The sequence below is a fragment of the Hetaerina americana genome, unplaced genomic scaffold (assembly GCF_022747635.1).
Source record: "Hetaerina americana unplaced genomic scaffold, ioHetAmer1.1.p SCAF_5, whole genome shotgun sequence".
NCBI classification, from domain to species: domain Eukaryota; kingdom Metazoa; phylum Arthropoda; class Insecta; order Odonata; family Calopterygidae; genus Hetaerina; species Hetaerina americana.
In genome coordinates this window covers 47,101,312-47,127,682 of record NW_027287095.1, presented here as the reverse complement: position 1 = coordinate 47,127,682, position 26,371 = coordinate 47,101,312, and the positions used below count along the sequence as shown (strand labels likewise).

Here is a 26,371-nt window from a genome sequence, read left to right as displayed (position 1 = left end):
TAAGCTATATTATTAAGGATATTATAATATTCGTTACGTAAATGCTAAACATTATTTTCATGGTACAAACATCGAACCAGGAAATGAAATTTGCCATTAACATTTATGACACCATTGTAAAATAGTTATGAGTAATACAATTATTGTCATAAATAGCCAAAAGTAATTTAGGCTCTTTGACAGATGAATAAAAATTCTAATGTTCCATGATATTCGCATGTGTAATGAGAGATATTGAGAACTAATATTAAACTCATATTGGAGCATAATGGTCATTGACAATAAAATTGAAATTTTGAACGAAATAACCATGCATATGACGGAGCATAAGAGGGAACTCTTAAAGAGTATTAAACAATATTTTTTTGGTATCTCAATGATAATGGCCCACAACTGTAGCTACATAACAATTATCAATATGAATGCTCTTCTCTTTCCCAATAAATTCAAGATGCGACCTATTTACGTAAAATCGCTCAAATTTTCACTGTAAAATATGGCATTCCTGAAGAAAAGGTGAATAGGGAAAATGCTTCACTACCAAGAAGGAATTGCACTATGCTGAATGAAAATAGGAACACCAAAATAAAGAAAGAAAATAAAAAGTAATTCACCACTTTTTCTGGCCACAACACATAACTTTGGCCGCCAAACAAGTCATTTCATTGACCAAGTTTGTTCTATTTAAATGCAAGAGAGTGAAATATGTAAAATTCTATTAATAATATATTCCATGCAGTGAAAGTAGTATTATCCTCCAGTATGATAGCATCAACAAGTGAAAAATTGTAAAATTAGGATTTTATCGACGAAAAATGTAAAATAAAACGAATTTCTAAATGTGCATCAAGGGGGTATGGTTTCCATTGCTATAAATAGTTATGTTAATTTTTAATAACTAGGAAATTAATTGAAAGTGAATAGAAGTAGGTCTAAAAAGAAGAACTTTTCAAATAATTTTATTGGAAAGAATTTCAAGAAAAATTAAAGTTAAATTTTACTTCAGGTTAGGGAGATAACATAGATTATAATTTTGTGTAACAAAAGATATTCAGATTCACGCAGAAGTTCTTTACATTTTTACAGCATCATTAACTACTAGATTCAACGAAATTTCACCGGCCTCCTCTCGGCATCCACCACTCACGTTCTCTGTCATTTTTTATCTTGGCCACATGAAGTAAAACGTACCTATGAAAAAGGATTCCCTGCTGTCTATCACCGGTGAGAGGGCGGGGGAGGCGTCCGGACCGTCCTCCCTTCGCCCCTCGCCCGCCGCCACCGCCACTCCTCGGGACTCCAGCCGTGACTCCACGCTGCCGTCGCCCTCCCACAGGAGGGCAGAGATGGTGGCCACGCAACGCAGCCGGATTATCCGGGAGTTGTGATAGGGGCTCGCGCCGCCGCTGCCACCCTCCCTCCTCCGGCCGCCCCTCTCCGATTCGCCGCTTCCCCCGCCTCCCGGACCCGGCTCCAGGAACTGCTCCGGACGGGCTCGGAACCGTAGGCCGAGGACGGCACTCATGAGACCGTGGGTCCCGTGCGGGATGGGATCTCGTTGGATCAGCCAATTAGGGCTCGCCTTTATTCCGAAATCGAAACGAAAGGAAAAAAGAGTTTGAGTAGGGAGAGCGAGAGTTGGGTGGAAGCAGGGTATAGAGAGGGAGGGAGGCGGATGGACGGAGTGGGAAAAAAAACTGCAGAGCACGAATCAGGGAGTCGGGTGTGATTGGTGTGTAAGTGGAGGAGCTAAAAGTTGATGATGATGATGTCAACGGCAAAGGAAAGGAGGCAAGAAGTGAAAACATGCACGTCATGAACGGATAAAAATTTAATTGGACCGAAACAGGCCGTAATGAGAGCGTACGGTTGGCCAGGTGCTTTCAAGCTAATTTAAGAGAAAAAAAATTCATTTTATCCAAGTTTGTCAGATTTTCGAAGGTTGGCTGGGGTCCGTATGACCGGTTATTGTGTTACTATTTCCAAATCACAACCAAATTATGAGAACATAAAATCACGCTCTTCATCAGGACCAGAAAAGAGCAATTTTTCGCAAGAATTGTTTCAAACAAGCGATTCTTCTTTTTGCCGATTTGAAACGAAAAAATGAAGGTGATTCAATTATTAACATTTTGTTTCCACAAACGCAAGGTTAAACTGCTATTTTGTAGCATTTGCGAAATAATTTTGGCAATTCAAAATCTAAAGGAAACAACGTACAAAATATGAACAAGTATTATATTAGAATTTAGAGATTCCGGATATATTGGCGCCTTAATTCATCAAAATTAATGCATAGGGCTTCCATGAGTTTTAAATATTGCCCAATATCTACATCTAGAGAAACTTAATTAACCTGTTATGATTTTTACTTGTTAACTCCGTGTAATCATTTAACTATGTATTTGATTGCGCCCTTAAATACCTCATTCACACAGATACCGTTACACACGAGTTTACCTTTTCCTGCTTATTATGGTACAGTTTTTAATGAAGGACATTTTTACATAGACATTTCCAAGAGTGTGATGGAGGAGACCGAGGAAGAGGTTTAAAAAGAATAGAAATGAAGGACGGTATGAAAGAAGTATGCAGAATTGAAGAAAGGTTTATTTTAATGTCGGATGTCAGGTTGTCTTTCAATAGAAGAGGCAAATAAAAGTATCATTGCCCAGTCTGTGTTCAACCAAAACCTATCTGAATCGTCATTATTTATTATTAGGTAATCTACCAGTTAAGGAAGGTTTTTGGACGGACATAATTACTAATTCAACAATTTGTGACCCCCAGCAAAACACAACGTCCTACTCTACATCAGGCCTCTCTTCATCTCTGACTACTTTCTACATCTTTGACTTCATACTTTCTTCCTCCCTTCATCCCGTCTAACATCCCTATCCTTTTCCTTCCATTTCCTCGTTTGCCCTAATTTCTCCCCTCGATTACAGTCTTCAACATCCCACTGCCGGTCAATACCCCCTTCATCCACTTTTCCTGCCTCCATAGGATTTCTCCCAACAAACCCCTCTCTTCGCCCACTATACCAAGTACTTCCTCATTTGTTTTCTTCTCTGTCCATTTTACCTTCTCCATTCTTCTCCACACCCTAATTTCAAAAGCCTCCATTCTACTTCTGTCCTCCTGATTCAATGACCACGTTTCCGCGCCGTACATAGCTACGCTCCATATCAAAGTTTTTACGAGTCTTTTCTTAATATCCTTACTCAACGTCCATGTCATCAACTCCTTCCTCGTTGTGAAAGCCTCGTTGCCCAGCGCAATTCTTCTCCTTACGTCCCTACTACTTTGACCGTGTTGGTCCAAAACACTCCCGAGATACGTAAACTGTTCTGCCTGCTCTATTTTTGCCCTCCTATTTTAATGTTTAACTTAGCATTTTCCTTTTTAGAAAATCGCATAACCTTTGTTTTATTAATATTGATCTCATACGATACATGTTACACTGAATTTCTAATTCACTCAGCACCTGAATGGTTAACTACTTAAAAATAATTTTTCTACCATGTATGTATAATAACGACCGTGGGACTCTCCAATAAGGATTTTACATGTAATTATGCGTCCCGTGTAGCTCAAAAATATTTGAAAGCCATATGGCCCCACATAAATGCTATATATAAGTAAGTATTTATTTTTATTTAAACATTTTATGATACTCAATCGTATAAGTAATCCATTTTTCTATAAAAAGTGAACGGCTATAATAAATATTAAATCCTGATAAGAATTATTTAAAACCTAGTATTTTACAATTATAGCATGTAAAAATATAATAATCCACATATAAATAATGAATTTTTAATAATAATTCATTAAAATATTTTTATAACTATGCTGAAATGTTGATATGAGGTAATATTATGTATTGACTTTGAGGAGAAGGAAACGTATCTTGTTGAAATGGCTTCGTACACAATATTTGTGTTAATGTATTTTTAGAGAAACTATGACTTTCGGACAGACTTAAACGTACATAAGGTGATATGGAAATCACTAAAGATGGTTCTTTGTTAGCGTATATGACTCCGACATATACCCATAAGATAGTTGCATCACTTATCTTATAATTATGGAGGACTCAGATTCAAACAGTAATTGGTATTTCATGGTACCAATAATACTAGCCACGATAAGGCCTGCGAAATACTTAAAACATAGTCCGCCAAATGTAACACGACTATGCCTTAGATTTCCATAGCAGAATTGGTTTTGTAAGATAGCAAGGTAAGTGGGGACGGATGAGAACCATCGGCACGTCAAACCAAGTGTGTCTGGCTCTGAAAAAAATACTCGTATATATACACACACTCGTATGTATATATATATATATATATATATATATATATATATATATATATATATATATATATATATAAATATATACATATATAAATATATGTATGCAGAAATATATAAATATATGCGTACATTTAAAATTACATTTATCACACTTATTAATCGGATATATATAAGATAAAATGAGCGAGGAGAATTTTTTTCAAAAACACTTACCGGATAGTCATTGATAAACCATCGGAGAGCAGCTGCTGGGTGTGACTTCCCTGCGGTGCAGTTCAAATCTACCCAGTCTTCCATGTCATATGTATTCTTTCCACCCGTGATTTTGGGGGGTTCTTTAGGTGGGACTTCTAGGGACCAACGAAGGATGACGCGTGTAAATGAGAACAGAAGGGAAAGAAAGGAGTGAATAAGATGCCTACATCACGCATCAATAATTACTTCACGCTAATTTTATTTGGTAGAAATAGTGAATAGTACAATATTTGGTCAGACATCCGAGCCTATAGAACCGCATTCTCATATTATTATAAACCAACATGTGTTGTCCATTCTCTATATGGAATCTGAAACCAGTCTTTCATCCATGATACCAACTATTTAACAGTAATACGTAACTCAATAAGTGCATATGGAATTAAATCACCATTTACCAAAATTCCTTCGCAATATACTTAATAAAGTAATTTAATATATTATAGCCTTTCAAAGAATTGACCCCATAAAACTACTATTACCACTATTCAAACGTGGTAAGAAATAAGGCTGGTTATTTGTGCAAATTATAAATGTATCGCTTGCTTTTCATTATTATTGTACTTCATGATTCCAAACCTCTTATAAGGATATAAAAAAAACGTATCAGGTCCCCGAACATCACGGGTAAATGTAGAGTTAAGTAGTTTTAGGATCAGTTGCTGCAAGAATAAGCAGCGTTGACATAGTGTAAGCGAACACTGATGTACTCAGCGTTCCGAGTTCCTATACAAAACAAAATAGTTTACATTTGCGCCAAGCCTTACGTGTGGTATTTTATTTTTGAAGGCCACAGTACAAGGCAAGGCATACGACTTAAATAGTTGACTATTAATTACCTGCCTAAAATGTATAGACAGACTGACGCCACAGTACTATGCAGCATCCAGCTTTCAACTTTATTCTGTTCTCTGACGCCCACTGGCCTCGGTTTGTGACATAATGCAAGTGCATAAACTCTTCAACTCATTCCCGGCCCATGGGCGTGTACAAAGAGCATGTACGCCGGCATTCACTTTGTTTTGTTACTGCTTTGAAATATACGTGAATAAATCTATCACAGTCCAAAATTGCCCTGAAAGAAATAATTCCCTCTGATAAAGGAAACGCATTGTTGAAGCTTTCATCGCCATTTTTAAACACTGGGTTACTTCAAAATGAAAGATATAACATAAATGCACATGAAAAATATACATCTATTTTCTAAAATACTCTGAAAAATTTTAGTTTTAAGTTTTTGATTCAATACATGAGAATATTTTAATGTGTGCAGTATTAAAAAAATTGGCGACAACTCCGTGTGATGATATGGGTATGAGCACATTACTGGGGTAAAAGCGTGCCTCATAATTTCGTCTTCACATTAGGATTTTTATGAAATCAGAGAAAGGATGAATTGTTCTCTAGCTTTTCCATATTAAAATTTCATGCAATGCTATACAAGGGATTTTCTTGATTGGGTAGTTAGAGGGGATATTCTGAGTAATGGGTAAAATTTTAATTTCGTTGTCAACAATAGGGGTGTCCACTGAAGATAGCACAAGGATGACTAAAGAATGTGTTCAAAGCATATGTTATAGCATGTGGGAACAGCTATGACTACACCGAACAGCATCTATCTTTTCGGTTCGGATGGAACTCATTAATCAAAGTGTCATAAACATGTCACTCCACCATGCCCAACCGCCTATTATTCGTAACCATCCCTCCACTGGAAGAAAAGTAAGCGACCGTACGCTTTCAGAGTGCTCCTTTCAAATTCTTTCCCAACGATTGATTCTTACATCCCTTCGATCCTCTTTCTTTCCTAGGTGATGTCCAAGAAACCTTTTTGCTTACACCGTGACCACCCCGTAACTATCAATCTAAGATATGGATTGCATTTAGGATTTCCAGAGATGAAACCTTAAGCCCACGATACTGATGAGTTTATTTCATTGCTAACAGAGGATATAATATGAATAGAATTATAATAACATGTCATCGTAGGTAATTTTATCTTTTTCTTATTTTTGTTGTTGATTTTTCAAAAATAATCCAGCCATAATCAAAGAGAATAATTTTTTCATCAAAAAACTTGACAAAACAATACGGTTAAATAGACATAATCATTATCTCATGGAAATGCAATTAAGAGAGGTATACTCTGTCAATATTTCGGCCCTTGAAAACCTAATCATGGCTTTAATGTCATCAATCGCGTCATTGCATTGGTACACGTCTCATCAACCGAAGTCAGTTGAAAGTTCTCGCAGTTCAATTTGGATTCAACTCCAGACAAATAAACCATTGGTGAAAATCTCTTTGATTTATACCGTGACATGGTTAAAGCTTTTAATCTTACAAAAAAGTAATTAATGATTGGTTAAAACCGCAACAAAAAAGGGTTATCAAAAATCATGAGAAAATAGAGACTTTCACGCTTATATGTCTTGATATGAGCATTAAAGACAATGAAGTACGTACTTGTAGCTGTAAAAGTTTTTAATAGAGTTGGTTGTATAAATAGAGAGAAAATTATCGATGATTATTCTTGCTAAATATAAAATACAAAGGAGTGTACAAAAGAGACCGTAAAATATTGCATGATACATGGTGCCACCTTTTAATGTAAAGATACGAATTTGAGGAAATATCAAACTTGTGCATTACCTCGTGCTTTTCTAAAGTTAAAACTTTGAATCATCCCATCCTTATCACGCAAAGAGGGGTACTACTAGCACGAGCGGCTGTGCAAAGAGAAAAATATATTACGACGCAGCTGAACCCTAATACTCTAACTCCCAATTGGCTACGCCAGACTGACTTACGGTTAGTCCCGCCATAAATTAACAACTCATAGAAAAACTGGAATCTGAGAGGAATAATTTCCTTGTTTGTATCTGAACATATTTTAATCCCGTACAAAATGAGCAGCAATTGTTAAGATAAAATGGACTGAACACGATGTATTTTAACATTTGGGCTCCACGACTAAAAAATTGTATATTTTTCGTTTGACTTAAAAGCATCATCAAGATGTTTATGAATTATTTGAGTGGTATGCGTTTGTAAATTCCTGCATTTAGAGTACCTAAATAATAACAGTGACAAATACAGGATTATTTATGAAATATTACATTGAAATAACATATTCATCCTACCAAATTTTCAACATGTTTTTACCTATCTCATGGAGATAACCCGCATTAGTAAAGTCAGTGTAAAAAATCAGTGAAAAAATGGATACAAATCCATTCCATATAATATATGTTATTTACCTAAAATTAAACCCAATTGAAAGCATAAACATTACGGGTTGTGACATTATTTCAGTTTTCTTTTTCCTTCGAAACATCTCTCCTTGTTAGTGTACCTTGGACCCCATTGAAACACTCGAATTTTCATTTGGTTCATTTTAACACCACAATACCGGACTCGTAAGTCATTACCAAAGAGGTACTCATATGCGAGACATTTATTTGGTTTACCGGGTTGAAGAATTAGCCACAAGAATAGAAAGCCTGGATACTCTAATCAGAATGTCTGTAATGGATTGAAAAAAAAACTTTTCACAAGAATTACATACTGTCGTTTAAACTTCCTTGAACCAACTCAACTTTTGAGGCAGCTATAAAGAAAAAATTGCAATCACGAGCACTCACATACAACTTCCATCCTCCCTTCACCGCTGGCCGATGAGAAGGAGGGCGCCTCTGCCGACACCTCACATCGATACACGCCGCTTGACCTGAGGGTCACGCTGCGGAGGAACACTTTCATGCTGTCCGATAGATGGTGCTGCTCAAGAGGGTGGGTTGACGACGAAAGAAACAATCAATGAAAAATTAACCAATGACACACTCACGACATTCAAAAGGGGTCTTAGAAAAGCCCCACATTACTCCACAGACATCCGTCGTAAAGAGGCATTTTCCCCACATTCACTGATAGTTTACAAGCAAGTATCCCTTGACCAACAAATTTCACTACGTAAAAGTAGTTGAAAAAAGATAATTTCATGCCTCTTCAATATTACATCGAGCTATAAAAATTTTTGAATTACTCATTGGGTTACTCTTTTATAGATTTGTAAGGAAACATTTTTCTCGTGATAAGTTTCATATTATCAAACGTCATACGTGCTCTCTTGTTTATGCTATCAAATGGCACTGCATATACTCACATCCACTCGTACTCCTTCCAATTTGTACGAGTGTTGACGAGGGAGTGCTCTGGGAACGTATCGGTAAAACTCCTCGTTGTCCTTATACCACTTGACGCTGTACAGGCCATCGCCTTCCAGCTCGTGCCCACACTCAAGGAGAGCCATCTCTCCGCGTATTCGATAAGTTGGGATTGACACCTTGGTCAGCCGCAAGCCTAGAGCAACTGAAATGAAAATTAAAATAATCCTGATCACAAATAAGGTGAATACACAATTATATTCGCCTTAATTTTTTGACGACAGCAACATTCAAAGAAAACTTAAGGAAAATTAACAGTTCAAGTATTTTCTGTCTTTCATGGAAACTCTCCAACCCAAAATGACGCAATATTATAAAACATAAATTTTACAATACTACAATAGCCACAAAAAAATTAGAAAAAATTGCTGAAAATTCTCTTTCCAATAAAGTTTATTCGTTCTTAAATGTGAAGTAGTCCCAGTAATTTCTACTTGTGTTAACCAGCTAGAAATAAGGTTACCTAACCAACAGGACATAAAAACGATTTCATTATCAATTATGAAGAGTGATTTTACTAAAGTGCTTACATGCATAAGGGCACTTATGAATACATTATTACTCGTTAATATGCTTCTAATATATGTCATTTATCTCTGGATTCTGGTCACATGCCTTTCAAATGAAAAAAAATTAAAAGTTTAAACTATGACCAGCTGGTATTTTCAGTAAAACAGGTAAAAATATTCACTTCGCGTGAATCAATTGCACCATTAAGAGCTCTTTCCACCTTTCTTCTGTTTAATTATTTAAAACTCACTTGTGCTTTGAGCGTTCTGTTGTATCTCCAGCATCGTGAAACCGACAATGAGAACGCAAAATCATGGATGTAAATGGAATTTATGCCCACAAGCGTGCCGAGCATAATTCCCATTCTAGAACGCCAATGCAGAGTTTCTGCGAACTCAAAAGCATTCTCCCACTCCGTACCCCCGTATTACTTCGGATATAGGCACAACGCGCTCGAACCTCCCCGTTTCATCCAACATCCCAGACCTGACACTCTTTCCACCACTTCACCTCCTCCGTCCAGCACGAAACCTTCGCTCGCCATCTCTCTTCCTTCCTCGATCTTCTGACACCAGACTCTCCCCGCTCCATGCTCATGTCATTGAAAATTCATGGTCTTTACTCTCTTCTCAAACCAGGCCCGTCTGTATCGCTTCACCTTTTTCAAACCCTCACTCTCCTCCCGTCGTTCTCTCTCAAATTCCGTTTCTCCACCATCTTATCCCACACACTCTCTCCTTTGCAAACCCATTCGGATTACATTGGTCTTTACTCTTTTAACTTCGATGACTGAAACTTCTTATTTTAGAACCAAATGAGGCCGCGGAGTCTGAATGCATGCAAATTTTAGCGCAGGAGAAAGCGTGATTCAATCGTATTAATTCACGATATTAGGTAACGAAAGTACGAGGGCCATCCGGAAAGTAGTACCCGTTCGTGAAATAAAGACACAAAAGTAAATATTAACAAACATAAAAAATTTTATTTGAAAGAGGATACTTTAAACTACTTCTCAACATAATCTCCAAGCAAATTAAGGCATTTGTCATAACGTGTGACAAGTTTCTGTATTCCTGCTGCATAGTCCTTCGCCGCCAGCTCATTGAGATACGCGAGGGACCCATCTTGCACAAATTTTTGCATAATGCAGATGGTGTTTAACAATTTCATGAACAATTGTTCGAGAAACATTGGGAAAATGCTCACAGATGTCATCAATTGTGACGCGCCGATCGTTCCTCACGAATTCGTCAACTGAGCTCACCAGTTGGTCTGTAATGACAGACGGTCTCTCCGAACGCTCATCGTCGTGTGTGTTCCCCCTCCCCATGTTGAAGTTGCGACACCACCGCCGAACAGACGACTCGTCCATTACATTGTCTCCATACACCTCCTTTAATTGGCGATGAATATCACATGGGCGAACGTTTCTTGCATTGAGGAATTTAATCACTGCCCTCACTTCACAACTGGCGGCGTTCTCAATTTTTTTAAACATTGTAAACAATCACAGAAACAACACAGGCAATGCTAGCGTCACGCAACTTGGCTCAGAGAAGGCAGACAAGCCACTGAAGCTATCTGACCTCGTCCAGCGGCTACTCGCGTCGTCAGCACTTCATGCGGCACGAACGGGTACTACTTTCCGGATGACCCTCGTATATGCCTTTATTCAGTTAATAGTTTTTAATTTTAGAAGCCTGAAATTTTTATGGCGTCCTAAAGATGGGATATATGGAAAACTAAAAATGTTTTGTATCGCTTACACGTGTTAAACTTTTATGTAATACTTCATAGTACAAATTCTTAATTATGCCACCCATGTTTATAGAACCAAGAATCAATTATTAAGGAAATGCCATCAAAAATTTGAACTATGAAGATTATTTCTCATTTGGTATTAATATGTTTAAAATATTAACCTTTTTTTACATATTAACATATATTATAACATATTTTATATAAATTATATATATATCTTAATTTTTATTTATATTCATGTTATATTTATATTACAACATATTTAACACATTAAAATATTTTATAATAAATTTATCTTCGGTGCATTTATCTATATATAACGTAGCATTACTTTTTCCTCTTTTTTACCCGATTAGTACACAGAGTAATATGAATGCACATACAACTTTGTTTAAATAGGAATACATAAAAAATGATTTCTTCAATGTCACCGTCATTTTAATCTCAGGAGGGACCTTTACCTCAATGTTAAATAATAGCTGCATAACTCTCTAATAACCTGATATAATGCTCTCACATTTAAAAATATAATCCAGTTGTTAAAAAAGGAAAAAAAATATTTTTTGGAAATATATTTCATATTTATCTACAGTCTAGTTTCTCTATTATAAAATGAATGTGTTTTGCAAGCAATCATTTTTAAATAAATGAATCTCTGGGATAGTTTTAGTTTTTTTCACAAAATATCCGTATTGAGACTCTTCGAAATGAGGTTATTTCATCCGTATGCAATAATTGAAATTAAAGCAGTAAAACGCTGACTTGTGAGAGAACTGAGGCTGAGTTGTAAAACGCAATCTCTCTTCTCGAAAGGTCATTTCTCTCACACCAGCACAAAGCAAACTTTTCCCTCCATAATCTTTCCTTTTATTTACCAAATCCCTCAACCTTCTGGTATGCTTCTTATGAAGAGCCGAGCCAACATAAAGTAAAATATTTGTTCTCCAGCCTTCCACCATTCCCTCACTTGCTTTCATTAATTTCCGCCACTTTCAATCTCTCTTCTTTCACCTCTATCCATTCCTCTTCCTTTAATGCGGTACTTCCTCCTCTTGCTCTCACAGCCTCCAGCCCACACTACACTTCCTCGTTTCGTAGCCTCATAGGATAATCCTGTCTGGCGTTCCCCCGTCTTCTTTCAACCTGTCTTTGGTAGACAAATCCCTCACTCCTTTCCCTTCCTCTTCATAAATGTTTAAATGAGCGCGGCTAAAAAACGACGAACCTGGATATTGGCTGACTATTCTCTCTCTCTTTCATCCTCCGCAACCTCTCGTCTACAGAGATTCTCCATCTCTCAACTCCCTAGGAATTCCACATGTCTCACTCGCATCATCTATCCACTCCCATTCTCCCCCGCACTGAGAAGGCTTTGAAGGTTTTTCATTTCCTGGCCTGCAACTGTCTTGACATTTGCCATCAATGTTGCCTACAAAAATATTATATGACATATATTTCTATTCCAAGCTCTTTAACTCCCTCCATCTTCCTGAAGTTGTCTTCTCATCCTAAGGCAAAAGCTCCTTATCTCAGGTTAATACGTTTCTTTTGTACCTGTGATCATCCGTTTCAAGTTTCAAATCTAAGATGAATTTTATACATTTATTCCAGGTAAGTACACTTTTCTATTGTCTTTCGACCTCGTTAAAATTGAATTGATTTTTTAGCTAAACCCTGATATAAGGCTGAAATTTTGTAAAACCCTTTCGTCAAATACCGAGAATGCTTAGAGTAGGGTAGGGTGTTCGTTAAGGGGTTTTAAAAATATTTCACGGATTTACAACTAGATTCCACGTATTTTATTTGAAAGGTTGATTCGCCTTATTTTATTCATTTGATGAAGCAAATACTGGTGATAAGTGTAAACTATTGTAGAAATAGATAAAATCAGATAAGAAACTTCCAAACTTAGATGCTGTAATTTGTGAGAAGTTGAATGGATGAAAAATGTGAGAAACCGGGAAGTATACAGAAGGATAGAAAAGGATAGCTGGTATACAGATATATAAGGAGAAAAAGAACCAGATTGTTTGCAAATAATGTATTCTTGAGAATGATATTACTCAGCAAAAGAAATGAAATGTAGCCAATGCTAGCACGAGTAGACTCAAATCCTGTTACAACCTCCAGTTTGTGGAACTTCAATATGAATACATATTTTAGGCAGGTAATTTTCTAATTTACCTACTTATTTACTCCAATGCCCAACGCGTACTATGTCATCTTTCCGCACCTGAAGATGTCGTGCATTGAAAAAAACTTTACAGTGAAAAACGACAAAATTAAGTTTTTTAATATTTTGGAGGATAATGCTTAAGATTTTGAGTTCTTGCCTTACATTAATTAATGGTATATCATAGGAGCTGCTATGGTTTACGGGAGTTACTTTGGCAAGGGGAACATGGAAGAGTGCTGTATTAACCTTTCAAATTGGAATACCGGTAAAGAATTATACTTCTCTATCGGATCACAAATATGGAAAAAAATATCTTCCGGAATGAAAATATTTGGAAACACTTTTCAACCACAAGTTATACAGCGATACATAAGGTATATTTATCAAAATCTATGATAACTTCAAATTCCCATTCTGCACTTTTTAAAACTTTCTCTCTCATCCACCCGCACGTGTGTGCTCCAATTAGATTAACCTCATTGAAAAAATCCTTCAGGCATTCTCATTTCAGTTTTTTTAACTCGAGTCACAAAAGTTATTCATTTTATTTTATGCATATCATTTTGTTGAAGCAGATGTCAAAAATGTTATCTTTTGAGACTCGACGGATTTTGCAGCATTTTTCTTCCCCAAATCCTAACATGGATGTGATCAAATGAGTCCAGGTATGAATCATTTTTATGGTACAAGAGACATTTTTAGCTAAAATGATAGACGTAAGCCTACATTATCACATGTATCAGTGGCAATTTATTTTGGCTATGTTAGTCCTACCTTTAAAGGATGGAGGACCATTTGGGCATTTGTTTTCTTTCATGCTTTGATTTTGTTGCCCACGTCACTCAAATCGTCAAGCTGGTTGTTTTCTGAGCTTTGCTAGCGCTGTGTAACTGACGCCATCTCGCGCCACCTAATAATTCTATTCTCTTTGTATCTACATAGGCCTTGGGAGTCTATGAGCACTACTCGCTTATTCTGCTCTGTTTGTGGACTACTTCTGGCGAGATATTTCATGTGTATGTGCATAAATGAAGCCTCGAGGGGAGTTTTCCATTTAGAGAGAATGTAGGTCCAGCGCTAACGTATGTCTGCTAAGTCACAGTCAATAATAATATACTCTTGAGTTGGCATTATTTCAATGAATTATTTTTCAATATAATGGAAGAAATGTATTTCAATGAGGAAACGCTTCAACCCCCGCAAGAAAGAATATTTGAAAGAAAATTATGGATAACATACTTGTTTTAAACGAACGACAAAATGTTCTTTAAAAGATAGAATATTTTAATCAAGTCCAATTTACAGATATTGTCGCTTTCAAATTAGGAATTATGAGGCATTAATAAATTAATTATTGGATTTGAGTCATTAAATTCTTAAATAAAAAAAGAATGTATAGCAAAAAATTATATTTGTAATTAAGAATGGAGAAGACACCCATTAACACATCGACATCATTAAAATTATCGACTGAATTATTGTAATATGACAAATATATGCATATACACAATTCTGTATAGTGGTAATTAACGATAAATTGATTTCGTATATCGGAAATTATGAACCCTTTTCCGAATGATAGAACAAAATAATTTTTTTTGAAGAAATTTTCACACGTAATGAATAGCAGATTAATGCGTTATAACCAAAATCTGAGGGCCGCATTTCCATTATAAGCTACATTCTTTTTGACTCAACTGAATGAAAGCGATATCCATTATATATTGGACGCAAAAATTTCATTTCCAACCCGTAGAAAAAAAAAGTTTTGAAGAAGTGAGTAATTTTTATAACTAGCATTAAACCAGGAACACATGAAATGACAAAATTACCATTTTAAATATCTCTAAGACTAGATAAATAAAATATTTTGCTTTACTCGTTCATTAAAATAACGGTCATATATATAGAGATAAATATATCTCTCTTGCATTTGAAATAATAAATGAGAAAAGCTTTTGTACACGCATTTATGTAGACATGTAGATCGAAATAATAACCAAAACTAATTCTATCCTCAGACCTTGTCATGTTTACCTGCGAAAGCAAAATATTTGAAGAACCACATTAATTCCTTTGAATATTCAATACTATTGTTTTACAACACACTTTTTTTCTATGTTATATTCAGTGGATTAACAAAGACCTTCAGTAATAGTAGTTATATAATTCCTGCAACTGAGTATGAAAAATGAATACATATTCGGAGTACAGCAACAATCTTCTGCGGCAAAATATCATTACTTCATAAAAAAGATAAGCATTTAAGAACATTTTTACATAGGTACCTAATAAAACAGGGTTTAGAGATTTTCCACTACTGTCAAATTATTACAAACTATGTTCCTCCTGACAAACGTTATCAAAGTAAATAGCAATCTGCCACCCACATTGAGAGATAAATCATCTTCACTTAACCCAACCGGAGCTTAAAAAAATAGATGGGATAATCGCTAGGGAAAACTCCCAGGAATATAAGTCAAGAGCGGAGCAAGAAATTGAACTTTTCCAACTACGATGCGTCAATTTCCTCGAGAACCTTAATTCTTCATCTACTCTTCTTTCTCCCAAAACAAACTTTGTTCGTCCGCACCTTATTCACAGCTACCCTTTATGGCCCCCGCTCACAATCAAAACCCTAAACCTACCCCACTCCGCACAACCACCCCATGGACAGCCACCCCTTCCGCCGTCCGCCAGCCATCTCCCATTCCCTTCTCCGGCGAACGGAAAACCTCTCAAGGGGGCAGTTAGAGGGAGGACGGGGGAAAGGGCCGGGAATGATGAGGGGAGGCGACGGCCAGGGCATTTGGGGCAAGTTTTGAAGGGAAACATTTCATGCCTTTACTCTATGCCCCCCCCCACGTGCCCACCCCCATGCTCCACTCCGATCCCTCCATCCTTCCCGCACTCACACCCGCTTTCTCCTTCCAACACCCGTCACCCTCTCCGTTTGCCTCCACCCCTACATCCGCCGACATCCGGGTCCGTCGAGACGAAGATAATCCGGGAAACTGACGCTTCACCACCCACAATCTACGCGAGCGGGAGAGTTCGGCGACGATAATTTGAGGAGATCGATCCCGATAGGCGCCATCCACTCCGCGAACGACGATTGGGTACGTTATGTTTCAACTCGAGGGAATGAAATTACTCGGCTCCGTTCGTGTTTTTTTCCACCTATCAAATGTCAAACTACAATGGAAGCCTGAGGAACTTCATGATGACGAGAGCAGGATTTCAAATGAATCCCACGGTGATGTGAAAAGGAAATTTTTTAACCTTTTAACTGATAATTATTCACCTATGAATAGTGGTGACCATTAAATATTATTTCGACTTCATTTCACATAGAATATTTAATAAGTAATACAAATGGCATCTTCAAAAGGCACGAGAATACGGAAACGAAAAGGTCCATACTTGAAAATATATCAAAAAAATCCAAAATACTCAATGACGTCACAAATAATTTCTATTCCAACTGTTCAATGAAAATAAAATAGTAAAAATATAATGATTATCCAATAAAGACAAAAATATTTGATAAAATATGCCCTTAGGTATTTAAGCATAACTTTTTGATTGCGTTTAAATTCGTTTTCCAATTTCTAAACAAGAGGGTACTTTGGGGGGGGGGGGGGGAGAGGGAATTGCATCCATCAGGTACGGAGCATTTTATCAATTCGTTATTCTGAACGGAGTAGCCCTTGCACTAAACCTCACAACACGTGCCGTAAGGAGGCAATGGGAAACTAAGGATACAATACACATATCAGCTTGCGATTGTATTCTGCGGAGATTGAAGTAGGCGTCAAAACGACCACGCTAACTCGGTCGAATCAGACCACTCGCGATCTCTCACCCGAATCGAAGGCGGCCTTTCTTATGCTCAAGTCTCTTCAAATATTCTACCTTCATACTTATTTTAGTACGCTCTAACATTAAGCATCATCTCAGAAAACATAATTCCAGATGAATCCTCCTGCCACCTCCCTCTCTATCCCTTTCGATTGAAGTAACGCTTGGACCCGCACCGCTAAGTTTTAGAGGGAACAGGGCCGAGAGAGAGAAAAAAAAATAAACTTTACGGTCTCCCTTTCGGTCCACCCGACCCAAATGCTCCTTCCCGTGAAAGAAAAGAAAAGACGACTCCCACTCATTCGTCGTCCTTTCTCTCTATTTCCCTTCATGCTCCAACTACCCCCCTTACTTTTTCACCACACTTCCAAGAGGGGACGCACACCTGAAGCCAATTCGTCCCTAACTTCCCGAGGACCGCAACAGTGAGGCCATATTCACGCCACCCTTTCCACTTCCACCCCAACTGCCTCACTCCTCGACTTACCTCTCCAAACTCTTGGCTCAATATTCTCCCTTTCTCTCACCCAACACACTTTTTTGTCCTCAACCACTCCATCGTCTTGCTACACGTTTTTCCTTTCCCATTGTGTTCTTCTCAATGTTTGTATTTGAATGAACTTAAAGTATGTTATCTACACAATCACCAGTTCTTCTGTAACTTTTACCCATGTATTAGGAATACTCAGAGTGAATTTCTTGTTCCAAATTAGGAACAATCCATGCAAGCAATTTCACATGGTTTTCAGGGCCAAATATTTTGGAAACATCAGTATAGCACTGAAACTTAATCATAGGTTTTGCTAGAAGAAATTGAAAGTGTTGCCTAGGCACCTGGATAATGTAATCGAACCTGCACTTACGTGGAAGGCTCATGCTGAATTTCCTAAGGCATCAACATATGCCATGGATACGTGAATCTTCTTAACTTACGAATGCGGGAAATTTTACGTAGTGGTTCATGTAACTCTCAGTAAGTGAAAAACATTTTTAACTAACAAGCGGAAAATATAAGCGAAAGCTCTCATTATTAACTTAATAATTATTTATCTATCAAGGAAAAATTAATTATTTTAATATCTGAAATTACTGTTTAGAGATTGATCAAAGTTGATCGAGCTCTTTTGGAGTATGATTGCATCGCCTTATAATGAAGCGTTGTGCATAGTAACCGTAATTTACGCGGGGGGTGATAGAAGCAATAATCTATTTTAAATTGAACTCTTCATCATATTTCCCAGTTTTTGAGCTGTAAACATTAATACCCAACCACCCCTTAATTTATTTCTACACAATCTAAAATGTCACGCCTATTTCCTCATTTCTTTTTTCCACGTGCTTTGCTCATCTCGCACTTTCTCCCATATTTCCCTTCTCCTCTCTTCCCCTCCTCACCTCGTCCTGCAGCTCCATCTCACACCCGCTCTCCACTCCATGCTCCCTCATCCTCTCATTCCTTCTCCCATTGCTTCACTAATCTCCTTGGGGTATTTCTTTTTACGTTTCTTATCTCCGTCAGCTCCAAATCTTTTTTCACCCCGTATATTTCTCTGGGGCGCGCTAAATCCCCACCAATTACGCGTGCCCTTCTCACGCACAAAGAAAGAACTTTTGTTTCCCGTTTTTGTTCATCCTTTTTTTATTTCATTTCCTCTTTAACTCCTTATTTTTTAATCACATTTGTAAGGAATAAATTGCAGGAAAAGTGCTCGTGTGCTCAAAATTAAACAATATACCATTTTGACTATACATTTTACAATAAGTTCAAAAATAAATAATAATTTATTACATAAAAGCGAAATCGGAATGCCTAAATTAAATAGATGATATCCTCAAAGTTATGAAAATTTGGTTCACTTGTTAAAAGCATTTGGCAAAAATCTTAGTTGGAGGGAAATTTCAAATTGATATTTTAATCCGGGCTATAAGTATCAGGTATATTCAAATAAAAATAATTAAGGTCAAAGAAAATGCACCTCTAAAATTATGGGAAATATTCATTTCACACGATGCTATGCTCCTAGGGCCCTCTAACTTCTAATTACCCGAAAGTGAATGTTTACCAAAAGTGTTCCTAGTAAGTGGACAAGATGTTACGGGAATCGGCAAATTAAATTAAGTCAAATACGGTGAGAAAAGCTGGAGTCGAGAATGGGATTAAAGATATAGCCGAGTCAAAGATGCATAAGTAATATAGGCGAGCAGAGATACATCTCTTGCGATAAATAAAAATGAACACCCATTTAGAGGAGGGAAGGTAATCTTAGGAGAGAGTATAAAAAATAGCCTTTCTTGCTCCTTACTTACTAGTTAGAATTTGCCATTGGATTTCCGAGAACATGAACTCCCTTGCTATAGAAAATTTTAGTAGATATGTTGGGAAGTCGGAAATAGCGTCCCGGAAAAAAATATAATGTTGAATGAAGAGGTAAACATTAAAAATTTCAGAATTAATTAATAAAATTCATGCACGCAACATATTTCCTTAATTTATGACTCCTAAAATTAGTGCACATTTTATCCAGTTTAAGGACTTACTGTCCTATAATCACGTAGTCAACGACTGTGCGATTTGAAAGAATTTCTCTCTGAGTGGCAATTCTTTCGTACAATTATCTCAATCCATTGGCTTTTATGATAATTTCGTGCTAATTAAACTTCTGCTATTAATATTTTACGATTTTTGGACATTATTAGGTCTAAATAAATTTCACAAGACTGCTAAAACTAGGGATGAAACTTCATCAATAATATCACAAAATCAAGCTTTTTTAATTTCAATAGTCAGCACAAAATTCCAATAAAACATCAAGCGATTGTAAAATTCAGACTGACAACTCCTTTGTGAAGGAAGTTTTCATTACGGCAAGAATCGGCTGACGAAGTATTTTCCGATATTCTCCTTGTGCATTGAAGAACAGCTCGCGGAGAGTACGCAGTGGGTGGTAAAAGTTCCTTTTATAAAAATCTAGTCGCAGTCACATCTACAATTTAACGCACGGTTTAATATCTCACATTCTGGACATTGAACTGTTTATGACTTGCAATACATCCAGCACACTCCACTTGTGATCATAACATCGGCAAAAAGTTCTTCCTTTCCAATGACTCAAGCACGGGAGCTAATTCCTTATCGAGCAAACTAGTCCTAACTCTGCATTTTGGCGAACCGCAAAATTTGGAGCAGCTGAATATCAGTTGAACTACAGAGGATAGAGAAATGAGAGCTTGCAAATTACTTTTAATTTGCATTTCAACGTCTTACGAGATGTCCGATCTCAACAGTTTTGATTATATTTTTCACAAACTTTCCCTTTTCATTACAATTGCTTCGGCTTTCGGTAAATTGAAAAGGAAATTCCTTGCCAAATCCCAAGAAAAATATTGTTTGCGACGGAACAGTGTTTAATACTAAATACGGCATTCAGCTACGTGAAATTAATATTATGCGCCATGAAGTCATAGTCTCCCCATAAACTGCGCTCGAAGAGTGAAAAATGTCTCCTGAAGCGGATTCCACTTAAAGACAAGAAAATGGAGCTAGATTCTGTTCCCGAGTCCGCTTTGCGCAGAGCTTTAAAACTGAGCTCAATTCGTGGGAGTCCGAAGCCATTCCAAGACCACAACTTTCGACCCAACACGAACTTGTGAATACAGCAAAGGGATGGAGAAAAATAGAACGAAAAAAATGAGGGAGGGAGATAATAGAGGCTCAAAATGGACCGAGAATGAAGAAACGATGATTTGACGAGAATGTGGAGAGAATTCTCGTGTAAAGTATGGGACGGCGGGGAAAAAAATATAAGTAGTTTAGGCGCGCGGCGTCGTCGTGGAGGATGCATTAGGGTATGAGTGGGGGAGACGAGAACAGTCACACAAATGATGCAGGGAACACCGAACTTGGCATGCGTGAGAGAGAGATAGAGTACGGGAGAATAGATAATGGCTAGTAAAGTCGAATAGAGAGAGATGTGGAGATATGGTTGGGGGAGGAGGTGAGAGAGGGCAGCTTCGAGAAAGAGGGGTGAGAGGGAGAGGGAAAGTGAAAGGGGCGAAAAGGGAAATATGCTTACCGCAGGAAGGGGTGCCCCTCGCATTAATCCCAAAGAAAAGCGCCCGCTTTAGCATTCCGCTCACGGCCGTCCTAACGTCGCCGAGGCCAACTCTCTTTGCCTCGCTTGATATCGTCTACATAAGGCGCTTTCGACGAACCAGCCTCCACACCGCCTCCGAATCACCTACCCCCTCCTCCCACCACCAAACCATTTCCAAAATCCCCTACGCGCCCGCCCATGACTACCGTGACTCTCCCGCCCCGATCCACACACACCTACACACACAAACACACCCACACACGCTATCTCTCTTCTCCTCCCGTCTATGTCCCCAAACTCACCGCATGACATCCGCCACCTGCTCCACGACTCCTCCGCTCGAGCCTTCCCTCATCCTACCCATCTCTCCCCTCGAAATCCTTCCCGAAAACCCCTTGCCATGCCTAGGCCTTGCATCCCTGGCCTCTCGAGGGATCCCCTTCCTTCCTCCGCATCCGTCAACTCTTCTCCCCACACCCCCCGCTCATCCCTTTTACTCACACCGCACCCTGCCCCTCCCCCAGAGTCCGCCACCCCCATCGCGCTGCGCTGCATCACTTCCACTTCCTATCCGTCCATTCCTACTCTACCCGGGTACGTATATTTTTCTCCTTTTTTTGCCTCTCCTTCCTTTCCTCCAGACATTTTCTTCCTTTCACGAAATCTACCTTCCGCTCTCTCTCTCTTCTCTATCCATACCTCTTCCTCGATCCCTACTCTGTCTCTCTTTCTCTCTCTATTTCACTCTTATGCCAGTTTTTTTTTCGCTGACCGCATACATGAGCACATATAATACATATATTCTCGAGCGCGAGCAGTAAAGAAATCAATTGGACGACGTGAGAGGCAAGTGGAATTTGAGCCCGCGGGAAAGGCAATTGAGGGATTGCGAGCGAGGGGCATAGGGAGGAAGGGAAGGGTATACGACGGGCGGGGATGCTAGGAGGAAGTGTGGTATTTTCAGACGTGGACTGGGGGGAACGAGTTTGGGCGTTTAGAGTGGGTTGGGCTGGGAGGAAAAATGCGGAAGGGTTGAAAAAAAGTGGGACGGGCGAATAGTTAGGACAAAAAGTAGAAAAGGAATAAAATGGTAGAGAGTAAAAATGAGGAAATGGAGAGGAATGGAGGAAGCGACGAAGAAAGGGCCAAAGAGGAAAAGGGTTGAAGGTTAGAGATAGATGGGGGAGGAAGATAAAATCCTTTGGAGAAATTATGGACGAAACAAGTGACGCTAAGAAGATAAAGAAGCAGTCCCAAATGAGAATCGTTTGAGTAACCAGGTATTGCGGAAGGAGAAATTGAAGCAAAAAATCACTACCATGGAAGAGACTTCTTTGCAGAAGACTAGATTAATGGTAAAAATATTAATTTTTAGATTTCAAATGATAATATAAAATAAGCTCTGAGGATTTCATCCATACTGGAATATTGTCTTATGTCGTCAAAACTGGAGAAGAAAATTCTTGTGCAAGACATCCGAGGGATGGCTTGAAGGACAACGTTATAAGAGGGTAGCGGATTTCAAAGTAGACATTGAAGTATCCTTGAAAAAGTACTCAATAAATATTTTAGAGTAATTTTCATCACCAATGAGCTTCAAAGGGACGGAATTTATTTTAAACTGTAATGATTCAAATTAAAAAATTAATCTTAACATTTTTTAATTTCGATTTGTCCGACACGAAAGAGAAACATCCATATAATTGTCTGCTATAGGGATATTATCATCAGATTTGCTCTTTCGAAAAAATTATAGATTTTCGAACACACAATTTGATAATCAAATTACTTATTTTTTCTCAACTAATAATAGAATTTTTGCCAAAGCTGTAGCTGGCGAATTAGAGCTTCAGAACCATTTCAGCAAATTATTAGGCCGATTCATCTTATAATAATTATCATAAAATAATCATATTGATAAATGGTTTTTAATTACCCCGTGAGCTATTGAGTGTTGTCTGTTTTCCCAATGCCTTCTGTTCTGTGTAGCCTATTGCGCCGACGTTTTTCAGTGCTCTCTCTTTTAAATCAGTATTAATAGTCCCCTTTGATTGTTCCTTCTTTCAAGGTCTCATTCACTGAACGCAGCAAAATTGTGTCCAAGAGCTTCCCTCTCATGTTATAACTTCCATCATTTATTTTAAAATAATAAAACTATGAGTATAGTTATCTATTGTTAATAAATCTCAGTTGCTTAAAATATGTTAGACGTAGATAAACTGACTAAATTTTGACGACGATTTATAAAATACTGGTTGCAATTAAAAGTTTAATACGTCTCATATCACCATTTATCGCCTTTATACGAGATCCGTGCTGTGGATCCCAAATATGTTAGGCAAACGTGAAACCAATAGCGCCATCCACTGTAAATAGGCTTCACTCGTGGCTCTTGGCGCGTAACTGGATATTATGAGTGCACCTCGTGCACCTTTACGAGGTTTCTCTAAGCCCCAATGACGAAAGTGCACAGTGAATCATACTTTTTCAAAGTTCAAACTTTGGGAGTTTCGGAGAGGAAAATCAACACCATCTTCAGAGGTAACTTTCTCAAGCTGGAAGTTCTAGACAATATAAACATGCGTGAAAAAATAGTATCCTGTAACATACAGGACTCTAATGTTTATGGTACATAATTCTAATGGTAGTCTTCGGTTTCGGGATTATTTCCATGATTTTAAACCAACTTCAATAACTATAAGCATGCTGACTTAAATATAGGATGAGCAACTCTATCTTTATCTTCAACAGTAGTTTTTTCGTGATATTCTTAAAATTATCTCTAATATAAAAACATTCAATTCGCAATAATATTTCAGCCATAACAGTATTTCTCTACGTAAGAAATGGTTCCAGGTGTAATATTCTGGATACATTCTACGTTTGTTAAAATCAGTTGATTAACTTTCCCACTTATGAATGAACTTGGTGCTAAGGGCCTATTTTAAGGTTCCAACCTAGAAATTGACACTTTCAATTAATATATATTTCTGAATGACAGGAATTCTCTTAGTTAACGCGATCCCCAACAATTTTTACACATAAACTTACCCACTTTTTTATCAACTTAACAATGATTTCATATTATGCCATATTCTGGGTGAAATAACAAGATTAAATATTCACCTTTTTATTAAATTATAGCGAAAAAGCGGAAATGAACCTAAGAGAATGTCACCATTGATTGTAATATATAAGCATGATAAAGAATAAGTATTCTCAGCATTGATTTATATGCATGCATGTATTTTACTCTCTAAACGATACATAAATATATACGTGGGAATAACTTAATAATGCAGAATTTACTGTATATTTCATTTATTTTTTAAAGAAAACCATAAATGAAAAATTTATACTTCTGTGTTAACTAGTCAAATATAATTATGCTATCACCAAATGCCAAAAAGAAACAGCACCTTAATTAAGAACGTGATTCTAATTATCTTATTTTTCAGCTGTTTGAACCGTAACATGGAAATGAGCTACTTAGGTAGTGAGTCCAATTCCTGCACATACGAATATGACTAATGCTGGCCACCATCCACCATCGTAATTTCGACCTCATCCACACTGTTGATTAATGTGCGGCGCTTAATACTTTCAGGCCATCCGCTCGAACCAAGAGTCAAAGAAATGCACTTTTTCCCTCTATTTCGAGAGTCGAAATGGTTTAATTAACACGCACTGAAGCGGAGAAAATGGGCAAAATGATTTATTGCGAGCGGCGAGAATCGTGCGGATTAAAGTGGAATCGGAATTAATGCGTCTCGGTTCGATGCCGTCTCAACCTCGCCACTCTTGCTCTCACGTTTATACCAGTGCAAGAAAGCACTCTGCGGTGACAATAACTTTCGGAGGAGCGCTGAGACGGAAAACTGAAAAAGAACTGCCCAGCGGTCACGTCCCCTACTCAACCTCCCCCCCTTTCGGGACGGGTGTGGATGCATCACTTGGCTCTTTCGCTCTCGAGATTGCCCGGACCACACACACACACAAATACATAGACACACACGCGCGAGAGGACACAAGCTTGCCCAACCTAACCGGGTCTAAAGGGTCGAGAACTGCCACCGCCCGCTTCACAGTTAACTCATCCCAAAACTCCGTAGTTATCGAAGCGCGTGAACCGCCAGTTGGTCATGGAGTTGGCGAGTGATTGGGCGAAAGGTAGGAGGTCCGGAGAAGGTCCCTAAAGAAGGGATAAGGGGTAGGAGAACCGAGGGCATTCTTTTCGGGCGCTGTCCCGTGGGAAAGCGAAGGTAAAGGCAAGGGATGTATGCGAAAGAAGTGGGTGGATAGAGCCAGGGAGGGGAACAGGAACAAGGGTTGTGGAAAGGACCAGAGACCGGAAAAGGCCGGGGATTTCCAGGGTTTCTGGGTCCGTGGGACAAACTGCGACAGGGTTTGTGGGAGGATGAGGGTGCGAGAGTGCCGAGTGAGGTCGGGAGCCGATAGTTGCCACTTTGTGGAGGCTTTCTCTGGGTGAGACGGTTTGAGAGGCAAAGAAGGGTGACGGAAGGTTGGAAGGAGAGGGAGAAGATTAAATAAAAGGTGTGATGGGCACTCTTATCTTCGAAAATGAAGTGTTACTTAAATCACTTGTCATCATTATTGCCTCTACGGCTTCACAGTGGTAATGGCTTTGGAAACAGTCCTAGAAGGAGAAAAACATGCCATAGCACAATAATCTCTGTGCCGACCTTGAAGGTTTTACTAAAATTGAAAATTTTTTCAAAGATTACGTATTATTTCATTCAAAAGTTTTCACAAAAATATTCCAAATTGTTTGATTTGAGATCATAAAAATTCTTTTTTTCTATAATACATGTGCATCTAATTAGCCTAAAATATCATTTAATTCTAAGAAAACTAGATATGTCTATATACAATAAAGTAACAAAAAGGAATTAGATGTTTTCATTTATACGAGTTTCAGTCACTGAACATTTTGATACATAATTTCCCGGTAATTTTTGTATTTAGTGTCAAAAGTGTTGACAAAATTGTAAAAAAGGTTTTTTTCAATCAAAAAGAGCCTATATATCCGAAAAATAAATATCTTGAGAAATATCAAGATACATATTTGACTATCATAATTTAGCTATTTCCTAACAGCTACTAGACTACTAAGATGGAGTAATAGATGAACGCTTACTATATTTGAG

General features: G+C 37.9%; 1 protein-coding gene across 1 annotated transcript in view; it reads right to left on the bottom strand.

Moving 5' to 3' along the window:
- LOC139693664 (uncharacterized) overlaps positions 1-26,371 on the bottom strand; it is a 52,059-nt gene that overhangs the window by 7,361 nt on the left and 18,327 nt on the right. Inside the window, exons 2-5 of the mRNA XM_071591902.1 lie at positions 8,741-8,946; positions 8,220-8,355; positions 4,534-4,667; positions 1,192-1,582 (exon numbers count right to left, since the gene is read on the bottom strand). Coding sequence (XP_071448003.1) covers positions 1,192-1,582; positions 4,534-4,667; positions 8,220-8,355; positions 8,741-8,946 — 867 coding nt within the window. The remainder of the gene's footprint in view (positions 1-1,191; positions 1,583-4,533; positions 4,668-8,219; positions 8,356-8,740; positions 8,947-26,371) is intronic.